Source organism: Anoplopoma fimbria, chromosome 11, assembly GCF_027596085.1.
Source record: "Anoplopoma fimbria isolate UVic2021 breed Golden Eagle Sablefish chromosome 11, Afim_UVic_2022, whole genome shotgun sequence".
Classification (NCBI taxonomy): domain Eukaryota; kingdom Metazoa; phylum Chordata; class Actinopteri; order Perciformes; family Anoplopomatidae; genus Anoplopoma; species Anoplopoma fimbria.
In genome coordinates this window covers 746,944-768,496 of record NC_072459.1, presented here as the reverse complement: position 1 = coordinate 768,496, position 21,553 = coordinate 746,944, and the positions used below count along the sequence as shown (strand labels likewise).

The 21,553-nt window shown below is 40.5% G+C and overlaps 1 protein-coding gene across 1 annotated transcript in view; it reads left to right on the top strand.

The window, feature by feature from the left end:
* Positions 1 to 21,502, top strand: part of rapgefl1 (Rap guanine nucleotide exchange factor (GEF)-like 1) — a 22,194-nt gene extending 692 nt beyond the window's left edge. Inside the window, exons 4-18 of the mRNA XM_054606970.1 lie at positions 1 to 10; positions 9,002 to 9,080; positions 10,939 to 11,089; positions 13,212 to 13,309; positions 14,324 to 14,436; positions 15,511 to 15,678; positions 16,168 to 16,265; positions 16,643 to 16,765; positions 18,493 to 18,671; positions 18,815 to 18,905; positions 19,173 to 19,223; positions 19,432 to 19,519; positions 20,918 to 20,982; positions 21,158 to 21,212; positions 21,378 to 21,502. The exon at positions 1 to 10 is cut by the window's left edge and continues 77 nt beyond it. Coding sequence (XP_054462945.1) covers positions 1 to 10; positions 9,002 to 9,080; positions 10,939 to 11,089; positions 13,212 to 13,309; positions 14,324 to 14,436; positions 15,511 to 15,678; positions 16,168 to 16,265; positions 16,643 to 16,765; positions 18,493 to 18,671; positions 18,815 to 18,905; positions 19,173 to 19,223; positions 19,432 to 19,519; positions 20,918 to 20,982; positions 21,158 to 21,212; positions 21,378 to 21,502 — 1,494 coding nt within the window. The remainder of the gene's footprint in view (positions 11 to 9,001; positions 9,081 to 10,938; positions 11,090 to 13,211; positions 13,310 to 14,323; positions 14,437 to 15,510; positions 15,679 to 16,167; positions 16,266 to 16,642; positions 16,766 to 18,492; positions 18,672 to 18,814; positions 18,906 to 19,172; positions 19,224 to 19,431; positions 19,520 to 20,917; positions 20,983 to 21,157; positions 21,213 to 21,377) is intronic.
* Positions 21,503 to 21,553: the final 51 nt, after the last annotated feature.

Sequence of the window (21,553 nt, the reverse complement as noted above, 5' to 3'; positions counted from 1 at the left end):
GTCTGTACAGGTGAGACAGGAAGCTGTGTTTGTGTTTGTGAACGTCCAACATGGCCGCCGTCTAAATGTTGTCTGATGTCTTCTGACGGAGCAGCTGATGATGAAGATGAGGATGAGGATGGTGTTCTTCAGCTTCTCACATATCTCATCAACTTTCAGTGGAACATAAGAACCAGATTTAGATAATAACTTTATTGCGATTTTAAACATTTTGCGATATTCTAAATATTACAATTACATATTTAGCTGTTTATTTCCTTTCTTCAAATGATCTTTTATTTAATGAGATAAATGTTTTGTCAGTCGTGCAGACTGAAGACTGAAAAAACAATCGATATGAAAAGGATTCATTTTTGTTATCAATATTAATCATTTACATTTTAAAAGAGAGATACTTGTTATCGGTGTATTGATTCACTACTGCGGAGAGAAATATTGTGATATTACTCCGTATTGACTTTTCCAACATCTTGACCATAACTTTGAATCTTCACAAAGTATTTATAGTTTCATGAGGATGGAAACATGTTCTGCTTGTTTTTAATGTTTGGTTGTTCAGCTTAAATTAGTTAAATGAAGACGTTTAAATAGAAGAGGAAACGGACTCGATGTTCAGGTCCCGAATGTTTCTTAAACTTATTTAACTTATTTACAAGGATGTAGCTAACGACTCGCTAACGACTCGCTAACTCTTGGCTGCGACTCTTTGTCATTGTTGTTGTTCGTAAACTAGTTAGAAGAACTCTCAGTCTAAATCTTTCTCGTCTCTTCGGTGTTTCTGTTTTTAGAAACATTAGTGTCTCTGACTTTAGCTGTACGTATATTAGCTGCTAAGCTAACAGATATTTAGCTCTAAAATAAAAACGCTGTTTCTCTTGATAACTGATAAAGTCAGAGAGCGTTTAACACTGAAATACGAAATATGAGAATTAATCAAAATGAGTACAGCTTCTTTAAATGGTAAAAAACATCCTGAAATTCAAAATGGCCGACTTCCTGTTTGGTTTAGAGCAAACCTCTAAGAGGCTTTTTTGTATGTCCCATCATGTCACACATAGTTACCAAATTTCATGCAGCAATGTGAAACGCAACGCTGGGGCTGCTCAAAGGGGGGCGCTGTGGAGACTACTGTCCCGACTCCCATATCGGCCATTTTCGCAACCACTCGTTACTCGTTGGTCAAATTTCAAGAGTCGACCAGCAGCCCAAAGACATACGAGAATAATAATAATAATAATAAAGATTAGAAGAACTAACTAACTATCAGAAACTATTATAATCATTGATTGATGTCTTTTAATCTTCATCTCTCTGGGTTTTGGATCGTTGGTTTGACATTTGAAGACGTCACGTTGGACGTTTTTCTAACATTTTATAAATATTCATAGATGAATTAATAAAGAGACTCATTGTCTGAGACTTCATGTCTGAACCTGAAGACGCGTCGCGTGCAAAGACGGAGCAGCTGCAGCAGGAAGAAGTGAAATGAACTAAATGAATCTGACGTTTTAGGACTCGTCCTCGACGTCTCGCCTCGAGTTCAGAGAGAAAAATACATATTCATCTCCAAGATTCAGATCGAGCCTTTTTACTGCAGGATAATACAGACTGTTCCTGCAGCCTCGCTGTGTGTGTGTGTGTGTGTGTGTGTGTGTGTGTGTGTGTGTGTGTGTGTGTGTGTGTGTGTGTGTGTGTGTGTGTGTGTGTGTGTGTTTGTGTGTGTGTGTGGTTACATAATCGCAGCCGTCCTCTTTCAGAAAGGCAGCCTGCTTATTACAGCTGAAGTGGGTGTGCATGCATGCGTGTACGTATGTGTTCCTGCAGGAATGTTTGTCTTCTGTGTGTGTGTGTGTGTGTGTGTGTGTGTGTGTGTGTGTGTGTGTGTGTGTGTGTGTGTGTGTGTGTGTGTGTGTGTGTGTGTGTGTGCAGTGATTGCAGCCTGCTCTCAGCTGAAGGGTGTGTTTCTGTTTTTGTGTTTGTGTCCACGTTTCATTTGGTTTCTACTTTCAGCAGATTTTTCCAGAAACATAAATACATAAAAGAGATCAACAAAACAAATATGCTAAAAAAGATATCTTACATTTTTGAATATTTGTACTCATAAATAAATATATATATGTATGTATTTATGCATTTTACAAATAATTTTATTTTAAAGCAAAAATGAAAAGCAACTAAAGAGCATGAAGTAATTGTATGAAAAACCTTTGCTTTACATTATATAAATAATTAATAAAACGTTTAATATGTAAAGTATTTATTGAAAGATTTTGGAAATCCTTAAAATAAATTAAGATTTCAAAAAAAATTAACAAAATGTTATAATAAAATCCCAAAATAAAAGAAAAACATTTGAAACAAATCTTGAAAATACTAAATAATCAAACAATGTTAAATGTATGTAAATAATACATATTTTGCACTGCCATATAAATATGACTGTAAAATATTTCAGAATAAAACAACACACTATTGCTGAGGTCGATCCCCTTTATGTTGATTGGTGGGTTTGTTAGCATGCTGGCTAGGTTGTTGGTTAGCATGCTGGCTAGCTGGTGATGTTTTAGATCAACGTTAATATAGCCTGCTTCATTCAGCTAAATACGTTCATCCATTCGGTCAAAAGAGACACACTGGTAAACCAGTAAGAGTTTCTCACACCAGTGGGGCGGTTAACTTGTGGCTACTGGTTAGGCTCGTGGAACCAGTTCTACATACAACATAACTCACAACCTGTTCAGGCTTCTGCTCTCTCAACATTAATAACTGATTTATTTCTGCTTCCACCTGTCAGGTGTTAACGAGCTCGTTAGAGGAGCAGCAGTCCTCCTGTTAAATACATATATCTATATATAAATATATCAATTTAGTGCGTGTTGTCGTGTAGTCGTCTCTCTGATGTGGTCGTTTAAAGGTTTCAGGTTTATTTCCGTCTCCTCCGTCCTGCAGAGACTAAAAACCTCCTGATGTTCAGTTGAACGTCGTTCTTCATCCTGCAGAGAACAAAGTGTTTGGTTTCAGTAGAATCACACATTTATTAGGAGATGAAGACGCTGTCACATTCATGAGTAATCCGGTTCTTTCTTCTGGTTAAACTCTCAGAGGAGCATTAATATCGTCTCATTGTGTGAGTGGACGTCTTGTTATGTAACTCGTCTCCGTTCAGTTCAGTCTGAGAGTCTTATTCTCACACTGGAGCTCAAAACATTGCTTTCACGGTTTTTATGACCAAATACACAGAACTGATTCTACAGGAATGTTTTATGTTTGTTCATTAAAAAACCTGAAATAACAGATTGTTGTGAACACAACATTAAGTTTATCACCAGCAGTTACAAATCTACACCATGATTCATCAGTTTGTGTTTGTGTCTCCTGATGAATGGGAGCCCAATGTTCTCTCGTTTAACTCTGTGTTTGGTCTCCACCACCTCCTGATGGAAATATCTGTCTCTTTAGCTGAACAGAGTACCTGAGCAGGTAGAGAACAGAGTACCTGAACAGGTAGAGAACAGAGTACCTGAACAGGTAGAGAACAGAGTACCTGAACAGGTAGAGAACAGAGTACCTGAACAGAACAGAGTACCTGAACAGGTAGAGAACAGAGTACCTGAACATGTAGTGAACAGAGTACCTGAACAGGTAGTGAACAGAGTACCTGAACAGGTAGAGAACAGAGTACCTGAACAGGTAGTGAACAGAGTACCTGAACAGGTAGAGAACAGAGTACCTGAACAGGTAGAGAACAGAGTACCTGAACAGGTAGAGAACAGAGTACCTGAACAGGTAGAGAACAGAGTACCTGAACAGGTAGAGAACAGAGTACCTGAACAGGTAGAGAACAGAGTACCTGAACAGGTAGAGAACAGAGTACCTGAACAGGTGAGAACAGAGTACCTGAACAGGTAGAGAACAGAGTACCTGAACAGGTAGAGAACAGAGTACCTGAACAGGTAGAGAACAGAGTACCTGAACAGGTAGTGTACCCCTGGACATAAATATAAATATCCTCATTCATCTACACCATGTGAACAGATTAATATGAATATTGTGTTTTTAGGATGACGGTTGTAACGTAGTCAGTGTGAGAAGTTTACATGCATCAGGAAATCTCAGTGTCGTCATCATGTTGCAGAGTTTTAACAGAATGAGTCAACGTTGATGAATTATTGATCAACTGAAATTAAACATGAACCAACTGAAGAGAAGAGAAGATGTCAGTATGTCATTTAAAAGAAACACACACACACACACACACACACACACACACACACACACACACACCTCAACTGTCACACAGTGTTTATTCTGATGTTCTTTTTCTTCGACGTCACATAAGTTAAAGATGATGACTGATTCTCACCTTTCTGGTTTTACCTGCTCACACACACACACACACACACACACCTTCATCAACACTTACCCATGAATCATCTGTCAAACCTGTTCCTTTCATTGACATGAGAATCTGTTACAATGTTATAATCATGAATTATTCTTATTATTTATAGTCCACCTCCTTTATGTGTGTGTGTGTGTGTTCAGGTACGATCAGGTGTGTTCAGGTGCATTCAGTTCAGGTGTGGTGTGTGTTCAGGTACGATCAAGTGCATTCTAGTGTTTTCAGGTGCATCTAGGTGTGTTCAAGTGCAATCAGGTGCATTCCGGTGAGTTCAGTTGGGTGCGTGCGTTTAAGTTGGTGTGTTCAGCTGCGTTCAGGTACTATCAGGTGCATTAAAGTTTGTCCAGGTGCGTTCAGGTGTTTTCAGGTGTATTAAGGTGCGTTTAGGAACGTTCAGGTACAATCAGGTGCGTTCAGATGTGTTTAGGTACGTTCAGGTGCGATCAGAATACACCCACCCTTTCATTCTGAACCTCTGGTCCGTGTGGGAGGATGATGATGATTGTTCTTCCTCTCCACTCATAGAGAAGAAGAGTGATCTACTTCACCTTCCTCCTCCTCGTCTTCCTCCTCTGCAGGTTTCCCTGGTTCAACTTCCTGTTTGTGAAGATGTGTGTGTGTGTGTGTGTGTGTGTGTGTGAGAGAGTGTGTGTGTGTGTGTGTGTGTGTGTGTGTGTGTGTGTGTGTGTGTGTGTGTGTGTGTGTGTGTGAGTGTGTGTGTGTGTGTGTGTGTGTGTGTGTGTGTGTGTGTGTGTGTGTGTGTGTGTGTGTGTGTGTGTGTGTGTGTGTGTGTGTGCGCAGATACATAAGAGGCTCTTTAGCACCTGTTGACATAGCAACCAGCTCTCAACCAGACATTTGAAGAAGAAGAGTGGGAGGAAGAGAGAAACACAGAGAGACTGTTATCAGACCGAAGAACAGAGCTGGTCATGTTCTGATGGTTCTAATAGTTCTGATGATGGTTCTAATGGTTCTGATGGTTCTGATGGTTTGTTTGTTTTGATTATTCTGTTGTTCTGATGGTTCAGACTATACTTATAGGATCATGTAGAGGAACCAGAGGTGTAGAGTGACAGGTGATTCTTCTTCATGGATACAAAGATATGAAACGGATCCTTTACTGTAGTCAAAGTACTGATACCACTCTGTGGAAATACTCCACTACGAGTAAAAGTCTTCAGAACCGGACTGAAGTAAAAGTATTTGGCTGGATGTCTGGTTTTTAGTTTAAATCAGTCAGTAGAGGCCCGTCAGTCTCACAGAGAACGTAAACTACAGCGGCACGGTGACCGGCCGACCAGAGGAGCGTTACTGCCCCCTGGTGACGGGAGTCTCTTCACAGTCTCATTACGTCCACTTTACCTCCGTCTCTGAGATCTGCTCCGTCACCAAAGACAGGACGGTTGATTCCATAGTTACCTCATTAGAGTCTCGTCTTCATCAGGAGACGACCTCCTGTGTTAAAGCTGCATTCTCTCTGCTGTCCAGCAGGGGGCGACTCCTCTGGTTGTATAGAAGTCTATGAGAAAATGACTCTACTTCTCTCTTGATTTATTCCCTCAGTAAACATTGTAAACATGAGTTTATGGTCTCAATCTCTAGTTTCAAGTCTTCTTCAATACAGCATGATGTTCATTTAGTAAATGATGCTCCATTTAGAGTCAAACAGACCAGTTTGAGTGAAGATCTTGTTTCTTGTTTCTTCATCTTTTCTCTGATATGAAGTCGTTCTCTTCCTCCGTGTCGTCTCTCTCTCTCTGATCTTCTTTTCATCCCGTCTGGTTTTCTCTCCTCTTCCTCCCACCTTCACACTCGTCTTCCTCTCCTCGTTCACACGTCTTCTCTCTCCTCCTCTTCCTCCTGCTGATTCTTCCTCAGATGAATCCATTAACATGTTTTGTAACACGTCGGATCTGAAAACACCTCTGAGCTCTTTAATACCAAAAACATTTATTCTCTTCATATTCTGTAGTTTTCTTCTTGTCAACAAACGATCAATGAGTGTGTTTAAAGTCAGAAACATCTGATGTATCGGTTGGTGTTTGTTTGTTTATGTGTTCTTATGAGGACCTTTCCATACGTGGAAATAATGTTTGAATCGGTTCCAGTATTTAACGTGTTCGTCCTCGACCAATGAGAAACCTTCAAAGGTTTTTTAACTTCAATTGCTGACAAACAAACAAACAAACTAAAGCCGTTGAGCTGCACATGCTCAGTTCAGATCAGACTCTTTGTTGTTGTGTTGTTGTTGTTGTTGTTGTTGGTTAAGAACAACAAACGTCTCCAGCAGCACCTCGTATCAGCTGATCACTTTGATTTTTGATTCCATCAGAATCAGCATGAATAAAAACAAGAACTTTGAATTCAAACTGGATGATTTAAATCTTATTAATCTATATTATTATTATTATTATTATTATTATTATTATTATTATACATTTTCAGCATTTTGTTTTATTTAGTAAAAAGAAAAAAATAAGTCTAATTAAATCTAAAAATAAAACACCAAAGTGTGCTTTACATTTTTTACTATTTTGTCATTTTAAGTTATTTAAAAAATAAATGTTTCTGTGGTCCAACAGAATGAGACCTCTTCTCAATCAGTAATACAGCTGTTATTTCATATTTAATCTATATTCAGGTAAATATTAGGATCACACACACACACACACACACACACACACACACACACACACACACACACACACACACACACACACACACACACACACATATGACGTCCACTTCCCTCTTCATCCTCTCACTGTCGGCAACGTGCCGTCTCTATGGTAACCGCCTGCAGAGAGGCGGACCCCGACAGGACACGCCCACTGCAGCATGCATCACTCACACACACACACACACACACACACACACACACACACACACACACACACACACACACACACACACACACACACACACACACACACACACACACACACACACTCACACACACACACACACACACACACACACACTCACACACTCACTCACACGCACACACACACACACACACACACACTCACACACACGCACACACACACACACACACACACACACACACACACACACACACACACACACACACACACACACACACACACACACACACACACACAGTGTACTTAAATGAACGTGACCAAAGGTTTTGAGTTCTGCTGTTTCAGCATCTTAAGTCATCAGTTCGCTGCACTTATTGAATTCGTATTCGTTTACTGCACTTATCCTATTCGTAGTAGTTTGTAGCACTTATTATATTCGTATTAGTTTGTTGCAATTATTGTTTTCGTAGTAATCTGCCTCTGCACTATACTTTTGCTCTGGTTTATGCTTTAAGATGCTTGTTTAAGAAAGGAGATGCACTGATGACTTCTGGTGACTAGTAGTTCTCTTGAATACCTATGTTGAATACACTTCCTGTAAGTCGCTTTGGATAAAAGCGTCTGCTAAATGACTGTAATGTAATGTAATGTAAGTTACAGCCGTTTGCTCCTCCTCCTCCTCCTCCTCCTCCTCCTCCTCCTCCTCCTCCTCATCATCATTATTGTGTTTTAGTTTAAGTGTTTCCTTCTAAAAATACTTAAATCTGACTTTCTTCTTTCATCCTTTGTGTCTTTTTTAGAAACAACAAGTCTAAATATGTCTTCATGGCCTACATTTAGTGTGTGTGTGTGTGTGTGTGTGTGTGTGTGTGTGTGTGTGTGTGTGTGTGTGTGTGTGTGTGTGTGTGTGTGTGTGTGTGTTTAGGTGTTTGTGTGTGTGTCTTCAGTTGAATATAATCTGACACAGATTTGTTTCTGTCTTGACGAAGCTATGCTAGCAGTTTCCCCCTGCTTTCAGTGTTTGTGCTAAGCTAGGCTAAGATGGAACTGATCTCCATCTTCATAGGGAAGAATTACAGAAAGTATCTCTGACATTTAAACAGAGACAAAGCAGCAGAGACTGTGTGTGTGTGTGTGTGTGTGTGTGTGTGTGTGTGTGTGTGTGTGTGTGTGTGTGTGTGTGTGTGTGTGTGTGTGTGTGTGTCTGTGTGTCTGTGTGTGTGTGTGTGTGTGTGTGTGTGTGTGTGTGTGTGTGTGTGTGTGTGTGTGTGTGTGTGTGTGTGTGTGTGTGTGTGTGTGTGTCGTGATGTGTGTGTGTGTGTGTGTGTGTGTGTGTGTGTGTGTGTGTGTGTGTGTGTGCACCACTTGCAGCCAAAAATGTAAATACGTGTACTGATATCTGATCAGTGATTTCCATATATTTGTGTCTCTATGTTTCACTTCTGACCTTCAGTCTGAAAGCAGAGAGTTGGTTTTAGGGGGATGTTTGTTTTCTTCAAAACAGCTCAACAAAATAATAATTATTAAAGGTTTGGCTGGTTTTTAACTTGATTTGACTGTTGCGTAATCTTTATCATCAGAACAATCACAATCTGAATTCATTGCCACGTTGGTTTTCACACACAAGGAAGTAGCCCGACCTTTGAAGCACCTTGAATCAATAAAGAAACGAGTAGAATCAGTTCCTAGTTAACGTTCAGCTAAATCTGTTTGTTCCAGGTTGCGTTCAGGTACAGTCTGTAAATCTAACCTCTCTGTTTGTGTGCCTGTGTAGAAACCCTGCTGGATGACTTCATGTTGACACATCACATCTTCCTTGCGGCCGACAGGTTCCAGCAAGTCCTGCTGCAGCAGTATCCTCCTCTACCTGAACCCACCTGTTTTACCTGCATGGCTACCTGGAGAGAATGCGCTCACGGCTCCGTGTTGAGTGACGGAGTTGGACGTGGTCGTCCAATCTGCACATGTTTGACAGAAGAGCTTCAGTCAAGTTAGAAAAATAGTGGATTATTAATGTGCATGTAAACGTAGTCATTAAAATAAAATGAATGAAACCCATTCAGTAAAATCACCTACATAAATAAAAACAGATAGAAGTTGATGACAGCAGATGAAAATAAAGCAGCATAGAAAGTTCAGTTAAAGCTGCGTAGCTGAAAATACAAATGAATGTTTTCTGTTTCTCTGCAGCGACAGAGAACATCATCCACTTTAATACTTTTATACTCACCCACACAGAGAGAGAGCCGGAGGAGGGAAGAGAGAGGAGGGAGGAGAGGAAGTAGAGCAGAGAGGGGTGTGGGTGGAAGAGGAGTGGGAGGGATGGAGGGAGACAAATACTCGTCTTCATCTTCATCTGCTGGTTTATTCTGCTTCTCAGAGAAAAAACAAAACAGAGAAATCATCTTCTGTCAGCTGAGTTTCTGTAAAAAAAAGATTCACATTAACATGAAGATGAAACATTCAGGGACCCGTTCAGTCAGTCGGTATTTTAGGTTTTCACAAGTAAAATAGATTTTGTGAAGTGGAATAATGTGGATTTTAGTGTTTGTTTGTTGTCAGATTTGGACTAAACTGGACTAAATCTGACTGAAACGTTATCGTTTTGTAGATTAGAACCTTTATATTACATTTGATGACAATATTTTCAACATGTAAAATATTCTAGAGGATCTCCTGGACAGATATTTTGGCATTTCAAACCACTAAAAAACAGTTTTTTGCTGGTTTACAAAACAATTGGCGTCCATATTTGTTTTGGTTAAAGAACACGTGACGGTTGGCGTCCATGTTTGTTTTGGTGAAGAACACGTGACGGTTGGCGGCCATGTTTGTTTTGGTAGAACACGTGACGGTTGGCGGCCATGTTTGTTTTGGTAGAACACGTGACGGTTGGCGGCCATGTTTGTTTTGGTAGAACATGTGACGGTTGGCGGCCATGTTTGTTTTGGTAGAACACGTGACGGTTGGCGTTCTCGTGGTATTTGTTGGGTCGTCTACCTTCAGAGTTCCAGTCGTTCAGCGTGTCGTCAGGTTTATTCTCCTTTTGAGAATAAATAAACTAAGCGTTTCATTTTTAGACATTATACTCCCAGTTTACATTCCATAAAGCAATGTGTAAATTGTAGATCTAATTCTCATATCATAACAATCCGAAATATTGCTCTCAAAATGTCTGTTTGCCTAAAAGCACCAGAACGTCTTTGACTGTAGAGACAGAAGCTTCGTCTCTGCTGGAGTTGTAACGTTGGCGCCCCCATCAGGCTGCTGTAGGTGGTGCGTTCAGTGTGCATGCAGAGAGTGAGGCAGCTGTGTGTGTGTGTGTGTGTGTGTGTGTGTGTGTGTGTGTGTGTGTGTGTGTGTGTGTGTGTGTCTGCAGTGATATGTGGGTCATCATGGCGGCGTCTCTGACTCTCTGTAGTTCAGGGTTTTTGCTGCTCTCTGAGGCTGAAACATGAAACCAGAGCCGGTTTAAGATGAATCTTTAATTACTGTAATTTTAATTATTTAGATGAATTTGATATCAATGTTCTGAAACTGTTTAGATCTCTTTGAGCTTTTCTAATTTCCATTTCACAACATTCTTCATTTCAAAATGTATTTTTATTTTCCATTTTCCTTTTATCTATAAAACGACCGTCCATATCTTTATGTAATCAGAGTGATGTTTAAAGCGACTCCAGTTTCCTCCTTAACTCTGAACTCTACCAGATTCAGTCTGGAGACGGAGGAGAGGGAGGCGGAGGGAGTGATGGACGGAGCAGAGAGGAAGCAGGCGGTGCTGAATGTGGCGTTCAGATACCTGGACACCTACAGGGAGCTGCTGCAGGAGGAAGGAGAGAGGAGCAACAGCTTCCCAAAGGTAACACACACACACACACACACACACACACACACACACACACACACACACACACACACACACACACACACACACACACAACACACACATATACACACATTATACACATTAAAGACAGGATCAAAATAAATCAGCGTCTTGGCCGTCCTGTTTTATTTTTGCAACCAGTGAACAGGAAGTGACCATATATGGACTGAGGAGGAGTGACGTAGAGACGCCGTATACGTCTCTGGTGTGGACCTGTCAATCAGTGTGTAGCCCCGCCCTAAAGCATCCCCTGCTTTATGGTCTGTTTGACTCTAAATGGAGCATCATTTACTAAATGAACATCATGCTGTATTGAAGAAGACTTGAAACTAGAGATTGAGACCATAAACTCATGTTTACAATGTTTACTGAGGGAATAAATCAAGAGAGAAGTAGAGTCATTTTCTCATAGACTTCTATACAACCAGAGGAGTCGCCCCCTGGTGGACAGCAGAGAGAATGCAGCTTTAACACATGAAGCTTTGACTTCACGTTACAGAACCAGAGGTTTATCTGCTGATGCTAACGTGCTAACTGCCGCTTCGCTCACTGTTGCTGCTCTACAAAGTTATACAACAAAAATAATTTCTTAGCTTTCCAACTCGACGTTGACCAATGACAGCGCGTTATCACCGTATGCGTTTAGATAAATGGTTGTGATTGGTCGTCTGAATCCAGGAGGCTGTTGGTTTGTTAGCAGCAGTTCCATTTTAACAACAACAAAATATTATGACAGCATTAAACTCCCTTACTTTAGAATACATAGTCCTAAAAAAAGAACTCCATCAGGGATTTCCTGATGGTAATCAATAACTGTCATTATTAGAGTGTGTGTGTGTGTGTGTGTGTGTGTGTGTGTGTGTGTGTGTGTGTGTGTGTGTGTGTGTGTGTGTGTGTGTGTGTGTGTGTGTGTGTGTGTGTGTGTGTGTGTGTGTGTGTGTGGGTGTGTGTGGGTGTGTTACAGTTCTCAGGAAAAACTCCCTATAATCTCACACACAGTTATAACAACACAGGAGATAACACCTCTGCAGGGTGGGGACTGTTGTTGCCACGCAGGGAGGGGGGTGGGGGTGTAAGGGTTGTCGTGGCAACGGGAGTGACTCATCCCAGCACACGCCCTGGGAAGTTTGGGAACTTATGCTGCATGTACACACACACACACACACACACACACACACACACACACACACACACACAGACATTCGGCGGGAGTCTCAGGCACCTTATATGGAAAGTCGAAAGTGACATGAAACTAATGGATTTGTGCATGATTTATGTGAAAAAGGCTACTTTTTGGCCTTTTTTTACCCGATTAAAAGCATGAGGCAGTTTTTATTGATCGTAGTGAGCTCCTCTTTCTGTAACCAGTCTGTCAGGAGTGAAGCCAGACCAACACAATGTGTCTGCAAGTGTTAAGACGTAGATCTGTGATGTCTTTGTGAATTTGCACAGTATTCAGAGAACTAAATATTGATTTTCCTGATGATATAATCACCTCGTCTGCCTTCATTGTCTTTAACATTACATCAGAAGGAAGTGTGAAAATAGTGACGTTTATTGTCACTTTGGACTTTCCATAGCCTCACCTTCTGATTCAAATGAAACGATTATGTTATTTATTTATTTTTCCTTTAAAACAAAGCGTATTTTGTAATGATCCGCAATAAAAAAGATGTTCTTCCATTATCATGTATTATTACATCAGTTATAATAAATACTATATATTTATCCAACAAACGGTTGTTCCTGCAGCATGCTACTGATGTTCTCAGTCCAGGAACTTCAGATTTGGTTTCGTTTGTGGAGAAAAAACCTCCACATGGTTTGTTGTGTCTTTGCTCCGAAGTGTGCAACAAATAGTGAAAGTTCTGTTCTGACGGTCCTCAAAGAAACTAAAGAAGAAACGTAAACACGACACACGTCTGATTCAGACATTAGAGAATCAATGCATTAAAAGTGTTTGTTTTTACATCACAACGAATGATTTAAAATTGGACTGTGTTAATTATAATTGTGTGTGTGTGTGTGTGTGTGTGTGTGTCTCTATGTGTGTGTGTGTGTGTGTGTGTTTGTGTGTGTGTGTGTGTGTTTGTAGGAGCTGTACCTGTGTGCGGTTCAGGAGTTGAGTCGGCATCCTGAGCTGGTGGAGGACGTCCTCAAACTGCAGAGATGGACCGAGATCCTACACACACCGTAAGACACACACACACACACACACACACACACACACACACACACACACACACACACACACACACACACACACACACACACACACACACACACACACACACACACACATCCGATAATGTTTTGATTGGTCGTTCATCATTCGTTCCTGTTGGTCACATGATGAGATGTTTATAAACTTCATCATTATAATATATTTATTATATATTAATCATGTGTTTTATTTCATATCATCATTTATTTACTATAAACGTATCACATATTAATCATGTGTTTATTTTGTAATATTTATCACGTCTTTTAAATATCATATATCTCACAGTAATCATACACTCATAATATATTTACCATGTAGTTATTGTTTATTCATCATTTAACTACCAAAATCACATGTTATCATGTTTTTATAATTTATTTATCTTCAAATATTAACAATATTTGTAATTTTACCACATATTTACAGTTTATTACTCAGTGCTTTATTCTTTTGTGAGTCTGTAGTTGTCGCTGTCCTTATCATTTTTAAATCTGTAAGTTACTTTGTGCACATGCTATGAAAAAGAAAAGTATATATGTAAATATTTAAACTGATATATGTTCATTTTAATATTGAAATGATTCAGAAGAAGCTGTAGTAGCTTTTGTTTTTCACCATTAAATAATAGCCGTAATATTGAAGCTAATAATTTAATACATTTTACTCTTCAGCAACCAGTTAATCACAAAACCCTTTGTGTGTGTGTGTGTGTTTCTCTATGTCTATGTGTGTGTGTGTGTGTGTGTGTGTGTGTGTGTGTGTGTGTGTGTGTGTGTGTGTGTGTGTGTGTGTGTGTGTGTGTGTGTGTGTGTGTGTCTGTGTGTGTGTGTGTTTCTCTATGTGTGTGTGTGTGTGTGTGTGTGTGTGTGTGTGTGTGTGTGTGTGTGTGTGTGTGTGTGTGTGTGTGTGTGTGTGTGTGTGTGTGTGTGTGTGTGTGTGTGTGTGTGTGTGTTTCTCTATGTGTGTGTGTTTATGTTCAGCTCTGATGAAGAGAAGGAGAGCAGGAAGAAGCAGGTTCGTCCTCTGTTCAGACACTTCAGACGCATCGATGCCTGTCTGCAGCCCAGAGAGGCTTTCAGAGGCTCCGACGAGAGTACGACACACACACACACACACACACACACACACACACACACACACACACACACACACACACACACACACACACACACACACACACACACACATAATCACCGGTGAACACACCCTCACAAACTCCTGCACACACACACTTATCTGTAAACACACAGTTGAAATGCAAACACACCTGCCGTCTGTGTTCTTGATATACAAATCACAAACTGACACTCTGTTTTTATCTTTCAATAGAGCGTCACAGGACCAGGATGTAGCTTAGCACAAAGACTGGAAGCATGGGGAAACTGTTAGCCTAGCTACATCACAAGAAAAGGAAAAGCTAGTTAGCAGTTCATCCTGTAGTCAGCTGGGTTTAGACGTAGAAGCTAACTAGACTAAGACGCTAGCTTTAAGCTAAGGACAGGCTAACTCTAAACCACTGTAAGGAGAACTAGTAACTATAAGTCAATAGAAACTAGAAGTTAAATCTTAACTAACAGGACCTAGAAACTAAAATTTAAGCTAATAAAACTTATAAATATGACCTAAAACCTAACTGCAAGTTAATGATACCAATTAGAAAAGTGTAAGATAATAGCACATAGAAGCTAAATCTAAACTAACAGGACCTAGAAGATAAGTGTAAGCTAATGGAAACTAAATCTGTACTAACAAAACTTAGAAGCTTACTGTAAGTTTATAGAACCTAGAAGCTACATTTAAACTAACCACATCCAGAAGATAACTGTAAATTGATAGAAACTATAACCTTAATCTAAAGAGATAGGACCTATGGCTACAGCTAAACTAATGAGAGCTAATTGTAAGCTAATATAACTTAGAAGCTAAATCCTAATTAACAAGGCCTAGAAGCTAAATGTCAGTTAATGTAAACTAGAACCTATAATTAAACTGATAGGACTTATGACTACATCTAATCTATTGGGATTTATAATTATTATCTAAACTAATGGGACCTAGAAGCTAAATCCATCTTTATTTAAACAGCAAATGATTTTGTTCTTTAAAGTACGGCACCACAAACAGGTCACAAGATGGTGCTACGACGTCTCTGTGTTTGTGCCTCCAGTCTTCTGCAGGGTCTACACTCCGGATCATTCCTACGTCACCATCAGGAGTCGTCTGTCCTGTCGGGTCGGAGAGATTCTGGCTCTGGTCCGAGAGAAGCTCCAGTACAGCGAGGACCAACCGGTTCTGCCTGGAAACCTCATACTGGTGGCCGTCACATCAGCTGGAGGTCAGGGGTCAAACACAGACCACATTAACCCTTAAATAAACATTGTGATTCTTTCTTTGATTGTCTTTGATTGTGTATGATTTTATTTAAATAACATGAATTAATTATTCTATAGTGATGTTATTAATTAAAGTTCAGAATCAGTGTAGTTATGAGCCGTCACAAACATACAATATATATTTTAATGTTAATTACATCCTTGTGGAAGCTACATCTAAACTAACGGGACCCGGAAACTAACTAAGTTAACAGAACCTACAAGCTAACTGTAAGCTAATTTAACATAGAAGCTATATCTAAACTGAGACAACCTAGAGGCTAACTGTAAGCTAATTAAATGCTAATAGAACGTTGAGGCTCAATCAATTTTTGTGTCTGGTGTTATTTAAATACAATGAATTAATTATTTTGTTATTATATTATTAATTAAACTTTAGAATCGTAGTTATGAGCCGTCAAAAACGTATGTTTTGTGTGTTGTGTGTTCAGAGAAGGCCGTGTTTCGTCCCAGTGATGAGGCCGTCTTCACCACGCTGGGAGTCAACACTCACCTGTTTGCTTGTGAACCTACTGAACTCGAGTCACTGGTGAGGATTGATTGATTGATTGATTGATTGATTGATTGATTGATTGATTGATTGATTGATTGATTGATTGATTGATTGATTGATTGATTGATTGATTGACTGTAGTGAAAATCATCCACCAACGTTTTTTCATATAATGGTTTGTTTTTTGTTTTGTTTTGCTTATTGAAATAACTTATTGGATAAATGGAGGATGCCCAAATGTAGATTTGTTCAACTGTAAACATAAAATAAATGACAAAACAGAAGAACTGCAAAAAGCAAGAAACATATAATAATAATTTGTGAGTTTTAACAGAGTGACTGTACAGGATTCATGTTTCATTTGTTTTAGACAGTTTTTTATAATCTAATGATGTCATTTCCTGCCTCGTTAGCTTCCTCTTCCTGAAGAGATCCACTGGACGCCCGGTGACAGCAAACTCCACGACATGTCAGCGGAGGAAGTAGCCAATCAGCTGGTGGTGTTTGACTGGGAGCTGTTCAGCTGTGTGCACGAGGTCAGTGAGACGGTCTCTGACGCTAAATAAAGGACTTCTCTTCCTGTCAGTAAACACAATGCTAGAGTCACTTTTAGTAGTTTGAAATCCTCAGAAATACTGAAACTGGTTGGACTGTTACTTTGAAAGTGACTCGGTAGGTTAGGCCATGACTCAATATGTAACTCCGTAAGTTTCTCCCCGACTTTGTTAGTTTCTCTGTGACTACATACATTCTTCATTGACTCCATGAGTTCCTCTTTGACTCCGTACGTTTCTCTGTAACTCCGTTAGTTTCTCCTTGACTCCCTGACTTTCTTCGTAACTTCATAAGTTTCTCCGTAACTTCGTAAGTTTCTCCGTAACTTCGTAAGTTTCTCCTTGACTCCGTTAGTAACTTCGTAAGTTTCTCCTTGACTCCGTTAGTTTCTCCGTAACTTCGTTAGTTTCTCCTTTACTCCGTTAGTTTCTCCGTAACTCTGTAAGTTTCTCCATGACTACGTTAGTTTCTCCGTAACTTCGCAAGTTTATTTGTTACTTCGTAAGTTTCTCCTAGACTCCGTAAGTTTCTCCTGGGCCATTTCTCAATATGTGAACTTCTCTGTACTTGTGTCCTCGTGAACTTGTGAAACGTCATCAAGCGCGGCCCAAGTACTGTTCCAATACACAAGTTCGCATCAAGCCAAGTACGGTCCAGATACCCGGAAGTGTCCTCGCTCCGCCCATTATACCGAGGATGCATCGGAGGAGACTTGTGTGGACTTTGGACAGCCAAGTATCCCAGAATGCATTTCACCAGCAAACAAGAGCCGACAGCAGCGGAGACGGCTCACAACTGTCAGTTATAACTGTCTAAATACTGCTGCTGTTGTGTAACGGAATTTAGTTTTAACATTTTTTTAAGCGAGAATGTAGTTGTTAAGACTTAAAATATGCGGTCGATTTATCAAGATAGAGCCTGTTTGAAAACAGCGCCGACGTTTGTCGGAGATGAGAGGACCAGAGAGGATACATATAGTATATAGAGAGATATGAGAGGACCAGAGAGGAGATATATATATATATATATATATATATATATATATATATATATATATAGATATGAGAGGACCAGAGAGGAGACCGGGCGGTGATGCTCATGCAGCCCGCTGACAGCAGCCTGATCTCGGCATGGCCTCTCCAGATGTGCCGCTGGCTCCGGTGTCTCTGTGGTTGTGGTTGCAGATGTAACACAAAATATATACATATTAATATTTTAATATTTTCTAAATGAAAATGAAAAAAGGCAGGGTTGTGTTTTATATCATATTTCGTTTTATTGTCAATATATATGACTGAAGATAACCGGAGTAGGCGGGACCGACGAGCTGAGTTGGTGACGTCGTGACGTTGGTGACGTCATCAAGTTCGCTGCTGTTCCAATTGCAAAATGACCGTACTGCGTCCTCCCGTCCTCGGGAGTTTGTACTCCCGAGTCGAACTATCCAAGTATGAACTTGCAAGTTTGCAAGTCCATACTTGACCGTACTTGGTATTGAGAAACGGCCCTGGACTCCGTAAGTTTCTCCTTGAGTTTTTTCTCTTCTTTTGGAGTACAATCTTAATAACATGTTGGATGTTGTTACTTGTAAATAAAGGCCACTGTCTCAGAATGAACTGTTTACGTATCTTCTACAAAGCCACAGCTAAAAAAAAAACAGTCAGTTAACAGCCCTGTTTGTCTTCTTCTTTGTTGGTGTCTCCTGCAGGTGGAGTTTGTGTGTTATGTGTTTCACGGGGAGCAGTCCCGCTGGCGCCCCCTAAACCTGGAGCTGGTACTGCAGCGCTGCAGCGAGGTGCAGCACTGGGTCGCCACGGAGATCCTGCAGTGTCAGTCGCTGCCCAAGAGGGTCCAACTGCTCCGCAAGTTCATCAAGATCGCAGCACTGTGAGTCCAGAGAGAGAAGAGGGTTTTAACTAATAAATGAGCCAACTGATGAGAAGCTCATGGTGGTTAACTGTTGTTCCTTACCTGTATGTAAGAAGTTGGGTGTTACCTGTCCTAACAGGTGTGTTCTGTGTGTGTTGCAGCTGTAAGCAGCAGCAGGACCTGCTGTCGTTCCTCGCCGTGGTTCTGGGTCTGGACAACCCGGCCGTCAGCAGACTGCGACTCACCTGGGAGGTACGACGATCACCTGACGCTGCTGTACTTCACCTGCAGACGACTCACACACCTGCTGTGTTTATCCACTTTGGTGTGATGAGATTAAGACGTACACAAAATAACCTAGAAGCTAAATCTAAACTAACAAGGCTTTGAAGCTAACTGTAAGCTAACTGTAAGCTAATGGTACCTAGATGCTAATTGCTGGGTCAGGGAGGTTTAATTGTCTTTTTTCTCATCTGATAGCATTAATTCATGTATTGTGTGTGTGTGTGTTGTGTTCAGGGTCTCCCGGGGAAGTTCAGGAAGCAGTTTCAGCAGTTTGAGGGCGTCGCGGTGAGTAAAATATGTTTTTATTATTGATATATTTCATAAAGATGAAGGTTATCATCATCATCAGACTCAAAAAACTTACTTTTTCTTTTTTACACTTACTTTAACTACTGATAATACTGACGTACTTTTACATGTATTAGAATATTTTCACGGTGTGGTATTACTACTTTTACTGCAGTTAAGGACCTGAGTACCTCTAATCCTTTAGGACCCGTCCAGGAACCATAAGTCCTACAGAGACCTGATCACCAGCCTGAGACCTCCGCTGATCCCCTTCACTCCTCTGCTGCTCAAAGGTGAGTCTGGACCGAGACCACGTGGTCAATCCGATAACCAATCAGAAGCCTCCTGACAGTCACATGACTGAACTCCTCGTGATCGGTTCTCTGATTGCTCCCCTGAGACTCCGTTTCTCCTCCAGCTGTGGACCAGATGTGAAGCCGTGTTAGCAAGTTAGCTCCACCTCGCTAATTAGCACCTCTGGCTAATCAGCTCGGTGTCACTGTGAACACACACACACACACACACACACACACACACACACACACACACACACACACACACACACACACACACACACACACACACACACACACTTGATCAGTGTGAAAAGACTTTAAATGAGATTACTGTACACACTTGACGCCTCTTACAGAGTGTGTGTGTGTGTGTGTGTGTGTGTGTGTGTGTGTGTGTGTGTGTGTGTGTGTGTGTGTGTGTGCAGCCTTAAGCTCACTGTCTCCATGGTAACCAGAGGAAGAGGTGGGAGAGAAGGATGGAAAGGAATTGAATGGTGAAAAAGAGAAAGAAAGAAAGCTGGTGGAGCGTTCCCCTCATGTAGGCCGAGTCCTTGTCGGTGTCACAGGTTCGATTCCGACCCGCTGCCCGTCTGATGCATGTCGTCACCTCTCTCCCCCCGTTCCTGTTGTTCTCCAGCTGCTCCAATAAAGAGTTTTATACAATACAAGCAGCTAACATGTAGAATTTGAAGTTGTCGGTATCTGGCGCCCCCTTTGGTGAAAAACAGAACTGCACCAATAAAAAAAAAGTGAAGAGGACAATAAAAGTAAACTTTGTAGAAACAGATGTTCTATTATAAAATCTACATATTGCATATAAATCAAGACAAAATTCACAAAACGCATCGGATCAAAATGATGAAGAGACAATAATAAAACAACAACAATAAATACACATTAACCAGAACTATAAAACTAAAATGTAAACTTAAACCAGTATAACCATCGTTAATGTTCTGATCAGACGGCTTACCTTTAAAATATACTTTAATTACATAAACTACCACAAACGTAGTGCATATATTCCTTGTGTGTGTATATATATATATATATATATATATATATATATATATAAAAATATGTATACATGTGTGTTAGAGAACATGTAAAATGGCGTCTCCTCTGAACAGATTAACCAACAAACAAGATCAGATGAATAGTTTATAATGAAAACAATGTAAATATGTGTTAATATCAAACAGTTTCAGAAGTTTTCACAAATATAGTTTTTTTGGGTACTTTGATGTTTAGCTTATTAATCTTAAGTAAAGGAAAGAAGTTCAAACTCAAACAAAAATAACAAATTTAAATAGATTATCACATGTGAAATCTGTATTCATTTAAATAATCCGATTCTGAATCAATAAACTGCTTTGTTTCCTCTTTCTCTGTCAGACCTGACGTTTCTTCATGAGAGCTGTAAGACGTTTCACGGTGAACTCGTCAACTTTGAGAAGATGGTGAGTCGATTCTCCTTCAAGTCAAATATAAAAAAAAGCAACAACTCTACTGAATTTAACTAACCTCCTCCTCCTCCTCTTCCTCCTCCTCCTCCTCCTCCTCCTCCTCCTCCTCTTCCTCCTCCTCCTCCTCGTCGTCCTCCTCATCCTCCTCCTCCTCCTCCTCCTCCTGCAGCACAAGGTAGCAGACATGGTGAGGATCATCAGACGCTACAGGAGCAGTCAGTTGGGTAAAACTCTTAATAGTGTAATACTGAATGTCTGGTGCTTATATTGTGAAAGTCTTGTGTTGAACGTTGTCTCCCTCTGGTGGAGACATCGTGTCCTCTCACTCTTAACTGAAGGTTTAATGGCTTAATGATTTAATGACTGATCTGATGTCTGTCCCCCCGTAGCCATGGATACGGAGACGTCCCCCTCCCACCTGCAGACGAAGGCCTACGTCCGTCAGCTCCAGGTGATCGACAACCAGAACCTTCTGTTTGACATGTCCTGCAAACTGGAGCCCAAAGACACATAGAGGGAGAGACAGGAAGTGAAGGGAGGAGGAGGAGGAGGAGACGGATGGAGG